The sequence below is a fragment of the Leucopleurus acutus genome (assembly GCF_964270905.1).
Source record: "Leucopleurus acutus genome assembly, chromosome: 9".
Lineage (NCBI taxonomy): Eukaryota > Metazoa > Chordata > Mammalia > Artiodactyla > Delphinidae > Leucopleurus > Leucopleurus acutus.
This window is the reverse complement of record NC_139144.1, coordinates 22,647,410-22,669,264: the sequence shown is the minus strand read 5'-3', so window position 1 is coordinate 22,669,264 and position 21,855 is coordinate 22,647,410. Positions and strand designations below refer to the sequence as shown.

Genomic DNA, 21,855 nt, shown 5'->3' with positions numbered 1-21,855 from the left:
CCAAGGCTGCCAAGAAAGATGGCCATGTAACGAGGCAGGGTGGGAAAAAAAGGCATCAGTTTGGGACCTGTACCTCTGGGAGGGGTCTAAGAGGAAAGGAAGGACTGTATGGTTGGACTCACACTGGGAAGTGAGCCACAGACTGGGCTTCCCAGTCCTGGGGTCCTACATGGAGGAGACAAGCCCCCTTGGCTGCTGGGAGAACAGCTGGGACAGACAGAAGGGTTGGAGAAGCCTAGACTCCACTCGCAAGGAACACACGGGTGCTGGCTTGCCAACAGACAGGGCAGAGCGAGCTCTGGACCAGTGGCTGCTACCTCGCCGTGCTCCCCAATCCAGGCTAGGTGAACAGCCCGATCCTGCTCACTCTGCAACATGGCTTGGCATGGGATCTAGGGCAACCAGGACCTGGGAAAAGACTCCATCTAGGGACGCAGAAATGGCCTGGGGTGTGGTCTCGGTAGGGTAGCGGCCATTGCTGCTTCTTACTAAACAGTGCTTCTGAGGCAGCCCAGACCCCCGGTGACAACACAGCTCCTCCAGCCCCCACGTTCAACACACTGTGACCCCCATTCCTGGCTGAACAACTGCTCCAACCCTGCCCACATCACAGCTTGGCATTGGATCTAGAGCTGCCAGGTCCTGGGCGAAAACTTGATATAGGGGCACAGGAGCAGCCTGGGGGGCCTGGGGTTTGGGTGGGGCAGTGCGGCTTACTCTGGCAGCACCGTGAAAGCAGCACAGACCCCTGATGGCAGTGCAGCTGCTGAAGCCCCTGCGACTGGCTCCCAGCCAAGCAAATGCTCCAGCCCTGCCCACTCCATGCCACAGCTTGGTGCTCCATCTGGGGAAGACAGGTCCTGGGAGAAAACTCGATCTAGGGACAAAGAGGAGGCTTGGGGGCTTGGGGTGTGGTCCATGTGGGGCAGCGGCGGCCATTGTTGCGCTTACACACCCCAGAAGCAACCCAGACCTCTGATGGCTGCTCAGCCGCTTCAATTCCTGCAACCACAAGCACCGACCCCCAGTCCCAGCCGAGCAAACTCTCTGGCTCTGCTCACTCCATGCCACAACCTTGCACTAGACCTAGGAAATGACAACAGGCAAAGGATGCAAACTTGGGTTGCATCTGAGCAGAGCTGCAGATACCTACACAAGCAGCACATCAGACTTCTGTAAGTGCAGTAGCCTCACTTACTTCAGCACTCTCCTCCACTGGGGCAAAGGCCCCAGTGCCAGGAGAAGGCATAACGTACACTTAAAGGGAACAGAGCCAGCTGGAGCCCTACCCTCAGGTCTTCCCCTCCAGCAACTGTGGAGCAGACCCCACCCCTGACATGGCTCCAACACTCATGGAGCTGAGAGGAAGTCCCACCTCACACCTTGCGCAGGCTCTAGCTCCTCCAGCATCAACAACACCCCCTATCAAGGTGATAGTGGCCAGCAGACCCTGAGGAAAGATGTGGGTGGCATCCACGTCAAATCCAGTCCTCACACCAAAGACACTGGGCACATGCAGTCTACATGGGGATGCTCTCACATAAAAACACCCCCTTAGGCTTCCCTGGTGGCACAGTGGTTAAGAATCCACCTGCCAATGCAGGGGACACAGGTTCGAGCCCTGGTCCAGGATGATACCATATGTCGTGGAGCAACTAAGCCCATGCACCACGACCACTGAGCCCGCATGCCACAACTACTGAAACCTGCACACCTAGAGCCTGTGCTCCACAAGAAGAGAAGCCACCGCAATGAGAAGCCCGTGCACTGCAACGAAGAGTGGCCCCCACTCACTGCAACTAGAGAGAGAAAACCCCTGAAAAAAATAATGGAACAGAGATAATTAGTCTACCAGACACGGATTCAAAAATTAGGTAATAGGGACTTCTCTGGCAGTCCAGTGGTTAAGACTCTGCCCTTCCAATGCAGAGGGCGTGGATTCAATCCCTGGTCAGGGAACTAAGATCCAACGTGCCATGTGGTATGGCCAAAAAAAATTTATAAAAGATAAGAAAATTCTTAAAAGTCAAATCACAACTCTCACGTTGTGCATTTAAAAAAAAAAGTTGGTAATATAAATGCTAACTGAATTAAGAAAGACTATCAATATAAATGCAGATCATCTTAACAAGGAACTAGGACCCAATCAAAAACAGATAATTCAATTTCTGAGATAAAAAACACTCTAGAAGCAATGAATAGCCAAATAAATAATACAGAAGAATGCATAAATGATCTGGAAGACAGAATAATGGAAATTAATCAGAACAGCAGACAGAAAAGGAAATGAAAGCAACATATGAGATCTATGGGATAATATAAAACATGCCAACATATGCATAATGGGTTCCAGAAGGAGAAGAGAGAGAAGGGGATCAAAAATGTACTTGAAGAAATTATGGCTGAAAACTTCCCCACCCTAAAGAAGGAAACATATTCAGGTGCAGGAAGCACAGAGGGTCCCAAACAAGATGAACCCAAAGAGACCCACACTAAGACATATAATAAAAATGGCAAAAGTTGAAGATAGAGAATTCTAAAGACAGCAAGAGAAAAACAGTCATACACAAGGGAAACCCTAAAAGGCTATCGGTTGATTTCTCTGCAGAAACTTTTCAGGCCATAAGGGAGTGGCATGGTATATTCAAAGTCCTGAAAGGGAGAATCTGCAACCTAGGATACTCTACCCAGCCAGATTATCATTTTAAACAGAAGGAGAGACAAAGAACTTCTCAGAGAAGCAAAAACTAAAAGAATTCAGCAATACTAAACTTACCCTAAAATAAATGTTGAAGGGTCTCCTCTAAATGGAAAAAGAAGCAAGAACCTACAGGAAAGGGAAAATCCCAATAGGAAAGGAAAATATATAGTGAGGACTGAAGATCACTTAAATAAGCCAGTATGTAGATTAAAAAACAGAAAAATTATAAAAGCAACCATAACTACAATAAACAGTATAGGGATAAGCATGAAGATGTAAAAAATGACAGCCAAAACACAAAATGTGGGTGAGGAAAGTAAAAAATGTAGGTTTTTTAGAATGTATTTGAACTTAAATTATCAGTTTTATCAGTTTAAAGCAAGTAGATATAGTTATGGGTCAACATATATGAACCCACAAATAAAACATATAAAAGAGATACACAAAAATCAAAAAGAAAGAAATTCAAGCATACTACAAAAGAAAATCATCAAGCTACAATAGGAAAAAGAAAATGAACAAAGAAGAACTATAAAAACAACTGGAAAACAAGAAATAAAATGGCAATAAGTACATACCTATCAATAATTTTGGAGAGGATGTGGAGAAAAGGGAATTCTTGTACACTTTTGGTGGGAATGTAAATTGGTGCAGCTACTTGGAAAAGAGTATGGAGGTTCCTTAAAAAACTAAAAACAGAACTACCATATGATCCAACAATTCCACTCCTGGGTATATATCCGGAAAAAACAAAAACTCTAATTCGAAAAGATACGTGCACCCCAATGTTCATAGCAGTACTATTTATAATAGCCAAGATATAGAAGCAACCCAAGTGCCTATTACAGATGATTTACATTAGAGGATGTGGTATATATAATATATAAAATGGAATATTACTCAGCCATAAAGAAGAATGAAATGCTGCCATTTGCAGCAATGTGGATGGACCTAGAGAATATTATGCTTTTTGAAATAAGTCAGAAAGAGAAAAACAAATACTATATGATATCACTTATGTGTGGAATCTAAAAAATAATACAAATTAATGTATATAGCAAAACAGAAACAGATTCACAGACACAGAAAACAAACTTGTGGTTATGGAAGGGGAGAGGGAGAGGAGAGAGACAAATTAGGGGTAGGGGATTAACAGATACAAACTACTATATATAAAATAGATAAAACAAAGATTTACTGTATAGCACAGGGAACTAAATAACCTATAAAGAAATATAACTTGCAAAAATACTAAATCACTATGATGTACACCTGAAACTAACACAATATTGTAAAGCAAGTATACTTCAATTAAATAACAAAGTTAACCCGACACTCTAATCTCAGTGGTGACCAATGTCTTGCCTCATATATATAATTTCTAAATGATCAGGTTCAAAGCACTTTTATGATTTTTATGATTTTTTAATGATTTTTTAATGATTTTTTAAATGAGTTTTCCATTAATTAATTATTTAACTGGCTAATTAATGACTCTTTTTTGTTTGGAGGACAAGAAGAGAGACTAGATGATCCATTGTTGAAAACTTATCTGTATAAAAAAGACTGTGGTTTCAGTAATTCTCAGGATATCTTATAATTAAATATTATAGGTGAATGACATAATGACTATCCATTCTTGCTATAAATAAATATAATGCAATGCTCCAATGGTGACTGGATATTAAACTGTTTATGTGTAATTTCATACTTCATATTCAACATCATTATTATATAAAATTCTTTATATATCGTTTTGAAGACTCAAAAGATTTTCAAAAGTAAGCAAGATTTGAAGTTACATTTAGAGATGATGAATTTTCTTATCAAATCTGTTAATTTGGCCCACTCCAGTTTCCTTGAACATTGGGTCTATGGGTCATTATTGATTTTTATAATTCATTTACAAAGCATGCCAGGAATTAAAATATGACTCATGAACACTAGAACAAGTTTATGGGGAAATACCATATTGAAGACACTAAAGATGGAAAAGGCAGCCATCAAACTATGAAGAATTCCAATTTGTTCACGAATTTACATGAAGTATGCTACATCTGTTCACAATTTAGCCTAACAGAAAATTTATTTATTAAGCAACTTCCACTTACAAAATACGTTTAATATTCTATTACACTTAAATTCCATTTGGAGTATGCTACTTTTAGTCTTGCAAAGACCTTAAAAGCCTAAAAAGGAAATTAAAACAAACTAATATGACCCATGGTTTCAGTATATAAAGCACATATCAAAAAAGAGAAGTATAGATATGACTCAGAACTGCTTACTTGCAACCATGTCGAGTGCACTGTCCTCTGCCAGAACAGAATCTGAGACACGATGGACCAACATAAACTGCAGGGCAAAAGAGAGCATGTGAAAGATGGCAAAATCACTGGGAAGACGACCAAGAACACCATCAGCATGGGAAACAATTTTGTGAAGCAATACCCATGAAATCTCGTTCGTTGTATGTATGTTGTGCACAGGAATCCAGATGACATATAGAGTGCTGCGTGACAAGGTAAGTGCTTAGTTACAAATCTGCCAGAACTCTTTTAACTTAAATAATCCTTTCAAGATTTTAATCTTTCATAGCAGAGAAAGTAGGGCCATGTGATTTGGGTTCCTTAATGGAGTCTCTTCAGCTAACGTGATTTCAGGCAGAATATTAGTGCTTCTGTTTTGAACTCTCCACAAAGTTTATATTCTTCAGGTGGAAATAAAGAATTTAGAAAGGCTCAATTTGATATATCAAAAAATAAATAGATTATAATTTAATTTAAAAAAACTATAATTTCATTTTCATCTGAGGAAAATCTATACCACGGCAGATGATTGTTATATGTATTTCTAAACATTAATTCATCCTTCTTGAAGTGGGGAGTTAAAATCTGTGGTTGAGCATAAAGTCTTCTCTACAATGCAGACCTTTTTTTAAATGGTGGGCTTGACTGATAATGATCTTACAAACCTAAATTCTAACCTTGGGAATGCTGAGAGAAGGGCCCCTGACTGTCGAATGGTAGGTTCTGAGATACTCAGACTCAAATACATTTAAAGATATTAAACCTTTTGATAATCAGTACAATCAGTAATACACCAAACAGTGTGAAAGTGGGACAAACCAATGAGGAATTAGAGACGCAATGGTTACTGAGACCTCCCGTATTCAATTTCAGGCATAAACAAACTTACTATTCATTATCATTTTCTCCTCTGTCTTGTAATCACAACAAAAGAGTTAAGCAATTCTATTTTTAAAAAAATCTTTCCTGTGGTCTATGCTTCTACAAGCGTTTAATCCCTGGAAGTCAGTTAACAGGTGCAGCTGTTAGGGAAATGAGAGCTAATGAGATGCAAAGCAGGCCACTGGAAAAACTCTTTCTCAAGGAAACTGTTGGTTTAGGAAGAGATTAGACAGCAGGCTCAGTTGTTCAAAAGGTATTGGTTTTAGGTGTCAAAAAACCCTGGATTCAAATTTTGGCTTCACCTGGGAAACTGTGGATAAGTGATTTATCCTGGCTAAGCCTATGTGTCCCTATCCTTTAAAGTGGGATAATATTCCTTGAGGATAGAATAAACTAAATGTTTCATGCCTGGAACCTGGCACCATATGGTTATGATCATCATCTCATACTGGAGTCAAGTATCCTTCGCCACCTTCCTGCCCCACCTGCTTTGATGGCTCCACTGGACACCGAGTGCTGAGGAATCAGAAAGGGGTTTCATCCTTCTTTAGCATGGAAGAGTGTATGGATTGTTTTCCCAGCCCTCTTGATTTTATGGCTGCTGTAGGATTTGCTCTAAGTCCTGTAAGCGGTTCATTGCATTCTGCGGGGCTGCCCTATAGTGTACCAATGTCATACATCACAAAGTCCCCATCATTAAAAAAACTCAACAGTAGAATAAGACTTTCCAAGTCAATGAAAAAATTGGAAAAAAGAATTTTGTTGTCATCTTCCCCTGCTAATGATGAAGTCATTAGGATTTGCAGTATGAGTAAATTTACAGGCTCTGTTTTTCTAAGAGTGTGGAAAAGATAGTTTTCTTCACTATTATCATTGATGCAATCCAGTTTTAAAAATTAAAAAGTGGTAATAAACATATTGGGCTCTAGGATCTTCCATTTTACTAAGAATTTCAGGATAATTTCCAATATTGATCTGTTTTTTTCTGTTTGTTTTCTTTGATATAATTCTGAAATTCCATAGTGAAATGGAGGAGACTTCAAGGGTTCTTTGGCAAGTTGACACACATTTCCCTTGGGAGGGAGTGACAGTGTGTCCTCCTCTTGCCTTTTGAAGAAACCAGAGAGCAGGTTCTGCTTCCGCGAAAGCCTCATGTATAGAATAATGTCAGAATTTAAGAGATTCTGCCTCTAGTTCTGCATTCGACCCACACTCCTAACCATACCTATTCCATGTGTTTTTATCTTTTCTCATTCTACTCAAAGCTTGATGTTGGGAACTCAGGACTTTCTGACTTTCTGACTTAGAATCATGTTGTATTAGCCTTCTTTAGGAAATTTAGATATTCTTTTCACAGGCTTATGTGACTTCATTTGTGCTCTTAGTTTCCTTATATGCTTTATTTCATTACTGACTTTCCAATTTCTTTTATGATTATTTAAAGTAATCTAAGTTCATTATAGGACCACTGAAAAGTATGACAGCAGGAAAATGTCATCCATATCCCATAAACCAGAGGCACATACTCATTCCCTAGAGCTAATTAACAGGTGTATTAATTCAAATACTATGCAAAATAGTCTACCAATGGAGAAATTCCATCTTAACAAATTCATCCTTAGACATTTTTGCAAATACACTATGTTTGTGTCCATATGTTTATATCCATACAGCTCATAAGGTCTTTGAAGTCTGGGTCTTTTATTGGTCTTCTTTGAATACAGATTGTTTAAAAAATTTACATTGGCTCATCACCAAATTATCTTGCCTGAAGTTACTCCTGAGTTTCAAGAATGTAAAACTTCTTGAATTATGTATCAATTTTTAAATTTTCAAAAATAACAAAAATATTATTAAGAGATGGAAAATCAGCATGAAACAACAGTGTAGGCTTTTCCTGCTTTATAAAATGGACACAAGTCAGTGGCTATACTACTAAATTTGCTTAAGTATTGATATTTTGTCCTTCCTTCCTTCCCTCTACTTCATTGTAGTATAACTCTTCAGTCAGATTTATATACTCTCTGAAAATAGGGAATCTATGAATCTGCCTGTAATGAGAATTATTAAAAGAGTTGGCTATTAATAAAAAATATAAGAAATTTACAGTCATGCACTCCAATAGATTAAATATTATCTTTTCTCAGTGCACTTGTCATAAGTGATATTGGCTTTAATGTAATGCAACAACATTGTTTATCAACAATTCACTTAAAAATTAAAGATAACAGGATATTTTATGTATTTCTGAATTTTCCTTTTATACTGTTTTCTGAAAAAGAGGTAAAAGTTTCACTTCAGAAGTTTCATTTTAGAGATGACGTTTCCTGATGTGTGGTGTCTGCATCTACAGGAGAAGCATTCCAGATGTTGTGGTAGCTACTAAGAGAAGAATGGGTCTTATTTTAATACATGCAGGATGGTATGTATGTTAATTTTGTAGAAAACATTCAGGGAAAATGTTAGGATATCCCTTGTCATCAAGTACAAGTCTGAGTTTCACGACTTTATGCATTTTAAAATAATGTATGTTGCAACATTCTAGCCTCTAATATTGCTGACTCCGCTGTCTTTTTTTCTGATTGTGCATCCCTGGGCTTCTAACGGAATGCAAAGGAGAAAGGGAAGAAAGGGCATTTAATGAATCGCGAGACCATGACTTAGAACGGTGATTAAGTCTGTGCTGATGAACAAAAGCACAGGAAGATGCTACATCAATGGCATGTGATTATGACAGACATAAACTAACCATTATCAAGTGCCCACATGTTTCCAAGGATTGGTCCCATTTGTCTCCAGCAAATTCTGGTATCCCGGGTTAGTGCTGCGTTAGGAAGAGGAATCGTTATTCGGTTCCACCTGAAAGAAATTTAGCACAAAAGAGCTTCTTAGCACAAAACAGTTTCACATCCATGTTCACATCTTTTGAATCTATTTTACATGCTTTTGAAGTTCTAGTCTCTGTATGCTTGAGATAGCACTTAAGTTTGGTAATGAACTCTTTAAATTCACCTGTGGAGTTTGTTGATCTATTTATCTAGTGCTTATCCTGTAAAGTGGCAAGTATTTTACATAGTCATCTTTAATTCTCTTAACAGTCCTTAAGGGGGTCAATCACTGTCCTTAATTTACATGGAAAGTTAGAGTAAATAGCATTACACAAGTATCAATAGCCGGCAGAACCAGGATTTGAGCCCAGGTTCAATTCCAAAGCTTGACTTTCTTCCATTTGTCTATCTTTTCTTAAGTAAGTATTTTGGCAATAAGCCTTCTGGTAGTAACTATAGGGTCATCGTATAGAACTTAAATTTATGTAATCCAAAATATAAAAGCCAAATACCTAAAGAATGAATGACTCTACAAATTGTGATCTTGCATCAGATTTACCAAAGTTACTGTCTGTTTTAAAAATGAGATCACTACTAAATCAGATGAAAAAGAGAAGGCAGCTTCCTTACCTGTTATGCCAAAAACACTAATCTCAGGCTTACTCATCGACTTTGAGTCTGCAACATGGATTCAGATCTCTTGCTATGTTAGAATGCACTCACCCACTGTAGTTTTCCGAGGAGTAGATCGTGCTGTGGGGAAGGTGCGGTCCAGCACAGATCTCAGGCAAACATTCAGTGTGGAGCAGGGACCAGGAACGCCCATGGTTGGTAGAAAACTCTAAGCTGACACTGATAACACCAGACCAAGCACAACAAAAAAGGGGCAAAGATAACAAATGTAATGAAATGACTCATCTCTGGCGAGGGACATTAAACATCTGTAGAACTACTGTCCAAATTAAGATGCTGTTTCCAAAGCATCTTCCGTTCTACTGAAGTCTGACCAGCTTTCAAAAGGCAAGCAGTTAATTTACTGCTATAGAAACAAAATACGTTTTAAAGACAGCGAATGCGAACTTGAGTTTGTGCTCCTGAATCTGATAGATGGCAAGGCAATTACCATGTCTCACACTGCCGCTTCATCCTGTGAATGTCAGACTGACAAAATCCTTAGAAAGGACAAGGGCAACACTTCAGCAAGTGAAACCGAGAAGTCATAGCTCTTGAAGTGCTAATTGATTTCTGTGCCTATTATTGCGGGGTCACTAACCAACTGGGGTCAAGCTTTTCTTTGGTTTGTTTTTTCTGCTCTCTCAGCAATCTGTCAGAATGGATGGCTGCCACAGCTCCTCCAAACACCTCTGATACCTAAGACCAAGCTCTTAGAATAAAGCCATTTCTAATCAAAATCTATCTAATCATACTCTACATATTAATTGAAGAACTTTTTTCTTCCTTTGAGGGAAAGTGTGTACTTTGTTAATGGATATTTTATTAAAAATTCAGCTGAAAACCTACTGAGAAGTTGCTCTGATTTAATAGCCAAGTCCACGTGTTCATTGTTAATTTGTCCACAGGCGCACAGAATGCGGCTTCCTACCTGTTCCCAGGTTGCTGTGTTCCACATCCCAGATTAATGGAAAACTGTATCATGTGAGACATTGTAGAAGGGAGAACAGGTAAGACGTGGAAAAAATCTATGGCCCAGACATTCCTATTATGTCCTTGATGGTTCTTTTGTCTGAGACAAAATCTGGTAGCAGGAGTCTGAAGTTCAGGATTGATGACTACAGAAACCAAAGATGGAACCTTCAAAACAAAGGAAACCAAAATCACTCATAACCTTCCCTACGGGAGTCTTGTGAATTCTCCTAAATTCAATCTTGCAATTACTATGTACCTAACTGCCGTTGATTAAGCACCAAGCAATATTCTGTATGTTCCATTTGTTATTTCATGTAGAAGATGCTGTCCTCATGGGGCACTCATTTTAGTCACTCAGAATTCCTCCTTTGCAGACACCTGGAACTCCCTGTGTGTGACTGATCAGGCCCTCTCTACCTGAAGATAAACTGGTTTAAGGTCTTTAAAAGTTATCAAAGCATATGTATCCATTTTATCTACCTTAGCACAAGATAAAAGCAACTTATTTACATTTCGTCTCAGTCTTCTTTTAAAGTGTATTGTATAATATGAATTCTTTGCCAAACTAGGTATTCTGAAAATAGGACTCTAAGCGGAAACAGCCAGAGCAAAGAGTTAATCCACGATAACTGACGTATTGATTTGGTCTGAGGCATGCAGCTGACCAGAGCGGGTGGAACCCTACCTAGTCACAGCTGGAAGAGTGGTCCATTATGAAATCCCAAATGGTATAACTTGGGTGACCGTAGCATGTGGAGTGTACTGGGTACTTTCTTTGGTTGTTCCCTATTCTAGCCTTGATGCTTATCTCCTGTCTTCCTAACTGAAGCTATGAGATGCTAGAGGCTGGCTGTGTTCAAACTTTTTAAAGTCCCGAAGGTGCCATCAACGTGGAGGGAAGGCTAACTAGTAATGAATGTGTGAGTGTACTCTCAGCACTAATACATCTACTATTAGAAGAGGATAATTTTCTACCTTGTGATAAGCATCACATAATTTTGAAGATGTTTGCAAATAACTAGAGCCAACATCTGTCCTAAATCCAAAGGGCAAATCTCTGGCTCCAAAGACTCAATCTCTGGCTCAAATTATCAAAGAAAAAAGCAAAGGTAATAGCAATCTGTACTTTTACAACGTCTTCTGCCTAGGAAACCTCAAATGCTAAATTAATAGTCACTATGCCTGATGCCAAGTCTGTGAAGCTGCATAGTTAGAGCCACTTTTAGGGCTTTCTTAGGGACGAGAATAATTGTCAGAGTGTTGGGCTCCTCCTTATTGTCTCTAATGGGCTGTAATTCACTCTTCCTGATAAAACCTCACTTTTTGTTTGTATCAGGAAAAAAAAGTGAACGCTAAAATAATGTCCATGTCACTGTTTTAAAGAAATGTGGCAACTTTCTGGGCTGCCAGAAGAGAGATTTATCCTCTAGCACGGCATCTAGCATGGTCTTCATGGTTTTGACCTGGACTGGGGTGGGGCCATCTGACACACAGATTGGCATGGGTACCTTATATGAGGAATAGGAAAGGGTATCCAGTGTAATGTGCTCTTTTCTTCCTTCAGTCTTTGCATACAGGATGATATCATTTTCATGAGACTCTCCAGGGTCACAAATCCCTCCTGCACAAAAAATTTTAAGTGTTAGTACCAACTTGCATCCATTAACATGTAAAACGTAGTGTTAAATTTCAGGATAAAAAATAATTATGAAACCCAGATGTCACTTAAGAATGACCCTAAACAAAGGTAACCAGACCCAAAGGAAAAATTTATGAAGATAGTTCAGATAGGCCATGCTAAAGATCAAAGACTTGACATTTGTGAAGGCCAAACTATTTACTTAATGAGATTACTCAAATAATAGTCTGCAACAAACTGTGACTACCTGTCCATATCTTAACTCTCATTAAAGAAGTGTGCTCTGCTTTTTAATGAACCATTACTTCCTTATATTTGAGGTCTTTATAGCCCAAGTTCAGAACCTATTGATTACGGTTTTAAAAAAACTGTGGTGACTCACTGAATCAAGGATTTCTGAAGCAGTGTGTTACTTAAACTGTTGTATGTAGTATCTTTAATATTTTAGCACATATTAGGTATTTGCTTTTTTTTAGTACTTAGGAAAAAGATTTTTTTTAACATCTTTATTGGGGTATTTGTATTTTAGATGCAGTTCATTTTACATTTTTACTTTTGGTACTTCATTTGATTCTTGGAAGCTATATAGAGTAGTTTACTCTCTATCACACTACTTTATAGTCATATGAAATGATATAAAGTTAGAACTGAGAGGTAGTTAAGATCATCCTGATGATGCAGCTGAATAACAGAGCAAGTACCTGAAACTGAAGATAATTTAACCAGTTGGTGGAAGAGCCAGGAGTTGATGTTATGTCTCAGCCTTTGACCCTCTATTCTACCGCATTCGGCCAATAATCCTTATTACTGCTGGCTTCTATCAATTGTCTGCTTAACCTGGATTTTAAAGGATTACATGTCTAACCAGAAACCTCTCCCCACTCACCATCATCCTTCATAACAGCACCAAACATAATAGCAGGAGTGGTGATATGTACATGGATTTCCTGGCAAATATTCTACCCCTAAGGTCCAAAATTTATAACATTAACTTTTTATTATTATCTTTTAAAAAAACCCTCTTCCAGTTCTTAAATCAACCACCATCAATGTTAATTTTTACCTACAGGCAATTTTTGTTGCTAATACTCTACGGTGACAAAAAAGCAACCTCAAAAACTCTAGAATAAAGTTACCCTTTAAGAGTTAATCTAGTAAAATCAATAAATAATGCCTGAGGGCTTCCCTGGTGGCACAGTGGTTGAGAGTCCGCCTGCCGATGCAGCAGACACGGGTTCGTGCCCCAGTCTGGGAAGATCCCACATGCCGCAGAGCGGCTGGGCCCGTGAGCCATGGCCGCTGAGCCTGCCCGTCCAGAGCCTGTGCTCCGCAACAGGAGAGGCCACAACAGTGAGAGGGCCGCGTACCGCAAAAAAAAAAAAAAAAAAAAAAAAAAGCCTGAGACTCACCATCTGTATAAAAAAATAAAGTGTCAATTATTGCAAGTGTCTGGCTTAAACTCGATCTGGGTAACTGGGATCTGATCCTGGGGAGAAATTACTGAAATGTGATGTTAGGTAAGAAAGCTAGAACCTGACCAGTACGAGAAAGACCATGATAACAGAAGTAACTTGGATGGTGGTATTTGTGAAATCTGGCATGTTACATCTGTCAGACATATGTAACTTGGCATATAATAAATATTTACTGAGTTAAGTAATCTGAATTGAGACTAGAGAAGCCAGATATAGGGATAATGTAGACCCCATCCTAAAAGATGTTTATTGTTCAATGGCAGCAACCTGTCGAGAAAAATCTCATGATTTTGACAACTGATATCATATTTTTAGCATTTCATTACATACTTTAAGATTATAGTAAATATAGCAAGTAAAGCCATTCAAAATGACAGTCTGGTGCGGGGGGAGAGGTGGGGGAAAGACCTCCATGAAAATTAAATTCTCTTTTTTAAAATGTAACTTTTAAGAATTGACTATTGAGCCCATATTAAAGACTTACCAAAAAAGAACAAAAAAAGGTGAAAGGTCACAGGCAGTGTGGGTTTAAAGCACCACATCCAGAGACATAGGAACTGAAACAACAATTCTCTCTAATTTCATTAAAATTTGTTCCCTGTAAATCCTCTCTGCTCTCTCAAGAACAGTTCGTGAACTGCACCTGAGTTCAGAGAGAACAGAAACCCACATGGGAGGCTCATCCAGCCCAGAATGACAGAAGAAGAAAGTCCAAAAGGAGCCAAGACTTTAAAATGATGACAGACTTTATCTGAAAGATCCCTCTTGGGGCAATTTATCAGTTCTGTGAAGTTTCAGTGACAGCAGCTCCTACAGAAAGACACGGATTCTTCTTCAGCTTCATTCACTTTGATGTATTGTGGAAAGGTGTGACTCAAAGGGCGTTTTGTACAGCAATTAAGGTACAGAAAATTTCAATAGAAACTAGATGGACAGTTAGTTTTAAAGTATTTTAAATCCTGTTTTAAGTAGATTTAAGACACTCATTTATATTAAGAAAGTGATTTTTTTTTATTGACTATGTGCGGGACATTGGGCCTAAAGGGGAGATAAGCCCTGACCTCAAAAAGTTTGTAATTCAGCAAGTAACTAATACACATGTCTAATATACATGAAAGAATGATGATTAGCAGTAAACTGTGTTGTGCTGCCATAACTGCAGTCAAAATTCAGAGAAAAGAGATACAAGTGTAGGCTAAAAGGGCTGGGTATATAGGAGATGCTAAGTAAATATCTGTTGAAGGAATAATAAAGAAAACAAAACCAAAAAACCCAAATGAATGATGTATATTACATTATTTTTGTCATGTTCACTGCATTCCGGCTCTAAGAACAGTGCTGGATACTAGTCCTCAAATAATTTGTGTTGTATAAATGAAAATGTGTGAATGAAGGAAATAGAACTTGAACCAAACTTTGAAAGTTGAGCAAATTTTCCAGAAATGGTAGTCACAGCAGACTGATATGAACGAAAGGATGAAACCAGGAAGGACACGTAGGCAGTGTCTAAGAAGAAAGGAGTGTGATCTGGTCTAGATTAACAATCAGTCACTGACTTTCCTAAGGTACCATACTCAGTGATGGGTTACTTAAAAACTGTCTATCATATCTTAAATCTCTTCCCATATTGTTTTCTTTTCTATCAGCTACCAAACTTTTGAAGTCTTTTCTGTAGAATCCAGTCTTATCCTACCTTATCCTACTGTCATCCTGTCCTGTCCTAGCCTAGCCTAGCCTACCCTATCCTATTCTAAAAACACCTTTGCTGATTCTGCTTTCTCCTCAAGGTCAGACCCCATTTCCTTCCTTGTGTTTACTGGTGAACTTCCTGAAAGAGCAGTTCTCAGTCAGTGCCACGTCTCCATTTCTTTTAACTCTATGCTCTTTGGCTTCCCAGGCACCACACCATGGGGAGTCACAGTTGGGCTCTCAGCCCTGTCCTGGTTGACCTCTGACCTCTGTCTCTGTGGCCTTCCTACACTGCTGATCACCTCCCTGTCATCCCACCGCTGAACCACTCTCTTCCTTTCCCTCTTTAGCATAGAACCATGCCCTCCTCCTGCATTTCCTTATGCACTTTCTCAGCATCCTTTGTCTACTCCTTTTCCTTCTACCTATACTTAGGTGAGGGTTTTCCTTAAGGAGTTTTCATGTCCTTTGCTTACTCTGTCTCCTGCTTGGGAGAACATAGCAACTTTAGTGGCTCCAGTTATCACCTGTATGCTGACAACTTTCAAATCCGATTCAGCCCCTGAGTAGAATTTCTGCCTTCATATGGCCTTTCAGAACCCTCAACCTCAACAAATCTAATATCAAAATCCTCTACTGCACACTTGATCTTTATTGTGATCATACTTATTTTTGACATTTCCTATTTTGGGAAATGGCACCATTCTTCCAAACATCCAGGAGAGAAATGTGTCCTCTCAAGACTGTTCTCATAGTCCCTAGTCAGTTGGGTGTGAACTTCAGTTGGTTCCTTCTCCAGTTATTCTATCTCTGTCCCCTCCTGCACATTATTGCCACCATCATTGCCATACTTCCTTTGTTGCTTGGACCAGTGCAATAGCTTCCCTAACTTAGGGTTGCCAGCTAAAATACATTGCATGACCAATACTTATACAAAAAATTATTCGCTGTTTATCTGAAATTTAAATTTAAATAAGTCTCCCCCACCACTCACTAAATCTGTCAACCCTATCCTACCTGGTCTTCTATCCTCTAATTTCTGATTATTTCAGTCTTTCCTTCACACTATGCCAGAATTATCTTTCTAAAACAAAGATGAGAATATATTATAGAACTGACAGAAATCATCTGATGGCTCCACGTTGCCTAGAGTAGGAGAATCCAAATTCCTCTGTATGATGTTAAAGAAAGTCACTCACTACTCTGGCTTCAGTTCACTTTTCTAGTTCCAGTTTATGTCTTTCCTTTCAACTATACTGGGAAAATCACCCAGCCCCAAACATGTCATATTCCTTTATACTTGTGATTTTTCTCAAAATGCTGGCTTAGCTTGAAACTTCAAGGCCAGTTCAAATACCATCTCCTTCGTGAAACTCTACCCTAATCCCTCCACTACAATACCCAGAGCTTCCTCTGCACTTCCATAACATTTTCATTCCATTACAGCCAAACTGCAATCTCTTTTATAGTTAAGTGTTACTTGTGGGCAAGGGCTCTTAAGTAATTTTTATACATAAAGAACCAAAGATATATTGAGTCTTAAGTATTTATTAGATACCATTTTGAAGGCTTTGCATGTATTAACTCATTGATCAGCAACTCTGTGATTTAGGTATCATTATTTTCCCCAGTTGTAGTCTCTACATATGCTAGCTCAGTGCTCTACATTCAATAGGGACTCATTAATTTTTTTAATCGAATGGAGATGCTCTTATTTGGGATAAGGTACTTCGGGTCTATTCAAGTGAATGTTTTCCTCCGAGTCAATATAATTTTAATTGATTCATTAATAATCTGCTTTGTTCTAGAAAGAATTAAAGATGACTTAATCTCTTATATAGAGATGACAATCTCTCATATAAAGGCATCGAATGGTTTGATTTACCGTAATTTACTACTAAAAAATGAAGAATTCAAATATATTTTGTGAAAAATGAAAAAAAAGGAAAATACTTAAATTAGATGGGCATATTAAATGTTTATTACAATTTGCCAGGGGGTGAGTGCAGTTCTTAAAGTTTCCCAGGAATCACTCTTAATAAAATGAGAGCCAGTTTGAATTCTAATTATTTAAAGGAATTGAGGTCTGGGTCTTTAAATATACAACTCATTTCAGAGTTAAGGTGAGGATATCCTTATGGCAGGAAGATTATATTATTATATTTTATATCCACAACTTCCCTGTTTCCAAACAGATCATTATTGAAAATGAGGTAGCATCACACAGGCAATGTATTTGAGAGCATGATACAATCTGAAGTTTGCTTTGCCACTCTGAGCTGTAGGAGGTGAGGAATGTGAGAAAAATAATAGGCACTGCAGAAGCCTAGACTTGGAAGTTCTGTTTGTCCTGATGAATTGACATCTTTGCTAGTAAGGTCAAAGGTGGACAGTGTTTATTTCCTGTTTCACTTCCAGGTGTTGCCTGTGCTTTTCCAGTCATTTAACAAAAAGGCATGTGACACCTACTCACATTTCTGGAATGACATCTAGTGAAAGAGTATGTAACTGTGGCTCTTGCTGACGAAAATGATAAATTTCAGAGGACACCCATTTCAACCCCCTAATTCCTCCTTGGGTATTTTTCTAAACTTTTAACTATTTATTTGCTCTGCAGTCATCTGAAGAAAAATAACATCTTTTTTCCTTTATGTGTTTGCCAACATATTAGAAAGTAGAGAATAGTATTAAAGCATTAAAAAGTATAATAAATCTGTTTCTTTCTTAGCTTCCTACAACGAAAGAGTTATGCAATGATGAGATATCCATGAGAACAAATGATTCACCTTGATAATTGTATTTGGGGGAGGCTAGAGGCTTTGGACAAAGGAGTTACTTTGTTCTTAGCTTCTCTCTTGTTGTCTTTTCAGCTATGACCATTGCAGGAAAGGTGGAAGGAAGGTCTAAAGGCATTTTGTCTTTAGGCCTAGTCATGCAAGAACAAGACTAGCTCTTGCACAGGACGGTTCCAGCAAGGCTGGTGTGAGGCAGGTGTGAGCACCACAGACTTTTGCTCAACCAGTAGAACTCATAGTTCATGAATTTTAATTTTATATTGTAGACAACAAACAATCTTACTTCCTCAGAAATAGGTGCTCATCTAGAATTTGCCCTAGGTCAATAAAATTTGTTCAAAATGTACCTACCCATAACAAAGTAAAACCTCAGGTTCCCGTAACCAGTTGTGTCCAGGTAAGGAGTGCATATTTTCCTCTCTCCATCTTTGAGGAAGACCATTGATAAACCTGATTCTATTGTTCCACATTCTGTACCAATGACAGCTCCCAAGATGTCCCACCTTTAAAAAATGACAATCACTAAGAGTTAAAATAGTAAGTCAAAACTTTATAGAGTATAACATTTTATTTTTAATGAGGAATATATACTTAGTAATGAATAATTCTGAAATAAAGATGTGGTGCTACAGGCACTTCCCTGGTGGTGTTGTGGTTGAGAATCCGCCTGCCAATGCAGGGGACATGGGTTCGATCCCTGGTCCAGGAAGATCCCACATGCCGCAGAGCAACTAAGCCTGTGCACCGCGACTACTGAGCCTGTGCTCTAGAGCCCACGAGCCACAACTACTGAGCCCGTGTGCCACAACTACTGAAGCCCGTATGCCTAGAGCCCATGCTCCGCAACAAGAGAAGCCACTGCAATGAGAGGCCCACGCACTGCAATGAAGAATTGCCCCCGCTTCCCACAACTAGAGAAAGCCTGAGCATCAATGAAGACCCAATGCAGCAAAAAATTTAAAAATTAAAAAGAATAAGATGGGGTACTACAGATCGTGGGTAATGAACAAAGTTTAAAACACATTCCATTCACAATTACAGTTTTTCTGTACAGGATAAGTTTAATCAATACTACGTATAGTTTGTCTACTACATGATAGCCTTTATTCTCAAAGCACTTACAGTTGAGGTGGGGAATCCAATTTGAACTAAGGAAAAAGGAAATCATAAAAGATAGTGCCATAGTATCATAAATACTTGTATGCTGTTTGGCACATTAAAAAATAGTCATAGGATGAAAAGTCATACAAGCTGGAAAGAATCTAGCAAGTTTTCAAAAAGGGGACGGGATTTAAACTGTCAAATAGGTATTTGAATATGTAGGAAAATAAAAATATCTAATATATAAAAACTCTTATATCTCCTTAGTATTTATCTCTGCTCATGTCTAACTTGGCTACCGCTTTTCACACAACTAACTTGCTTACAGACAGAGGAAACTGGGACACACAGAGGTAAGTGGCTTGCCTAAGGCCAACTGCCTGTTCGGTTTTAAATTGAGATCTTCTGTTTCTTAGTTCACTGTTATTTTAGTAGTTACAGTTCTAAAGAGGACACTGTGCCAGGACAATTATGTTGAACTGGTTGAGACCAAGATGTTTAGGAAATGCTTAATTTTTTGTCTTTTAAAAGATTATTATCGGGCTTCCCTGGTGGCGCAGTGGTTGAGAGTCCGCCTGCCGATGCAGGGGACAGGGGTTCATGCCCCGGTCCAGGAATATCCCACATGCCGCGGAGCGGCTGGGCCCATGAGCCATGGCCGCTGAGCCTGTGCATCCGGAGCCTGTGCTCCGCAACGGGAGAGGCCACAAGAGTGAGAGTCCCGCATACCGCAAAAAAAAAATAATTATTATCAATCATTCAAGGAGAAGCAGCTCTTTTTCCTTTTCTTCTTTCAAAAAACTTTTTATTGCAGATACTCTCCTTGTGTTACAGTCTTTCAGATTTATCATTTCTTTTCTTTTTTCTTTAATTGGAGTAAAATTGCTTTACAATGTTGTGTTAGTTTCTGCTGTACAATGAAGTGAATCAGCTGTTCAAGGAGAAGCAGCTCTTAATAGTACTGGACCACTGTAAATACCAGGAACCTCTCTCGACTCATACAAGAAAATTTCACACTGGTTCATTGGTCTTTCACCTGCTCCATTTATCCCAATAAAGCCACTCAGCCTACTGCTCCATAAAGCAAGTTAAGGTTATAAATGATGCATATGATGACTCCTTTTAGGCATCCATCTGCTTTAGGGTATTTTTAAAATGAAAAATTAAATTGGAAAAGATCAGACTGTCATGGACTGAAAGAACGTTTTATTCAAGTGAGAAATGAGATTAGTAGTCTTTTTCTCTTATTAGTTGTAAATGATTAACTCTTTTAGATTAATCTAAAGAAATTATTTTCATTGACTTCTACCACTGAGAGGGCTATATGAGATATCATCCAGGCTATGCATTTCTTTTTAATCTTTATTTTAAAGTCCAACATATTCAATTTTACTCCAGTCTTTATTTATCCCACTGTAAAGGTTGGAAGATAACAAAAATGAGGTTATTTTCTTTTGAAACCCAAATATTTAAAATCAAAGGCTTGATTTAGTTGGCTCTGAAGAGAAAAAAGCAGAGAGAAATCTGAAAATCATTTTGTAGAAGTCTCATTGCTTTAAATAAATTATCTTGCATTTATTAAAAATTCAGTAGGAGCTTCTTGTAGCACAAGCTCATTCTTCGTGAATTTGTATAAACACTGGCTCGAGCTTAGTTGGAGGCAAAGTATCCTTGAGGGGATCCCAGAGCTGCATCAACTACTGAGGGACCTCAGAGATGCCCTTTCACCTGCCTGGACTTCAGAATCCCTCTCTGTAAGGTTGCAAAGTTATGGTCTTTTCCAAGTACAAAAATGTCATGGTCTCTGACTCTCTCTTAATGTAATAATTACATGAAGTAAAATTATAGCACGACCAAATCTTGGAGGCCAGCAGTGGTATTTAAAGAGCTCTATAGTTTGGGCAATATCTTGGATGGCACCACAATTTCCCTGAAAAGGAGTGTTACTTTTCTATGGTTTAAATTATGTTTTCTCCAAGGAAATGTGGTTCTTTGTGAACTGCCTCTGAAGGAATGTATGCTAGAGGGGAGAACTCTCTGCAACAGAGCAATTTATATTTATCTTTGATGGCTAATTCTAAAAAAAGATCCCTTACATTATTTATTATAAATACATTGGTATCTATTATTTATAATAGAGTGGGGCGAAGTTGGAACACACAAAAAAAGTTTAATAATCAATAAAATGCCTTAAGGCAACTTCATTCCTTAGAGGTAGAAAGGTCACAATAATATTTAATTTATATTTTAAAGTATGTCCTTCTACTTTCTGTGTCAAAAAGAGAGTTCTTTTTGTAAGCAAAAATAATTTAAAGAAGTTTCTTAGCTGGAAAGCTGATGATCCTCCCTATCAGCTGCTTTGGAATGCTTTGAGAATAAAATTAATTATGTTTGCATTAGCTTATACTTTAATAGTTTTAAGAATGATATGAGAGTATACGTATAACCGATTCACTTTGCTGTACACCTGAAACTAACACAACATTGTAAATCAACTATACTCCAATAAAAATTTTTAAAAAAGAATGATATGAGAGAGTAAAACTTAAATGTTCTCACCAAAAAAACCCCAAACAAACAAACAAACAAAAACAGATAAATATGTGAGGTGATGGATATGTTAGTTAACTAGATGGAGGGACTCCTTTTACAATGTGTATGTATATCAAATCACACAATGTACACTTTAAATATCTTACAACTTTATATGTCAATTGTATCTCAATAAAGCTGAAATTAAGAATATTTTCTTCACAAGCTTAAAAAAAGAATGACGCATATTCTTTGAA

The 21,855-nt window shown here is 38.3% G+C and overlaps 1 protein-coding gene across 1 annotated transcript in view; it reads right to left on the bottom strand.

Moving 5' to 3' along the window:
* The window catches only part of RELN (reelin), a 511,249-nt gene that overhangs the window by 164,290 nt on the left and 325,104 nt on the right, over positions 1-21,855 (bottom strand). The window contains exons 12-17 of the mRNA XM_082846929.1: positions 18,317-18,468; positions 11,876-11,988; positions 10,324-10,532; positions 9,444-9,572; positions 8,642-8,751; positions 4,990-5,056 (exon numbers count right to left, since the gene is read on the bottom strand). Coding sequence (XP_082703055.1) covers positions 4,990-5,056; positions 8,642-8,751; positions 9,444-9,572; positions 10,324-10,532; positions 11,876-11,988; positions 18,317-18,468 — 780 coding nt within the window. The remainder of the gene's footprint in view (positions 1-4,989; positions 5,057-8,641; positions 8,752-9,443; positions 9,573-10,323; positions 10,533-11,875; positions 11,989-18,316; positions 18,469-21,855) is intronic.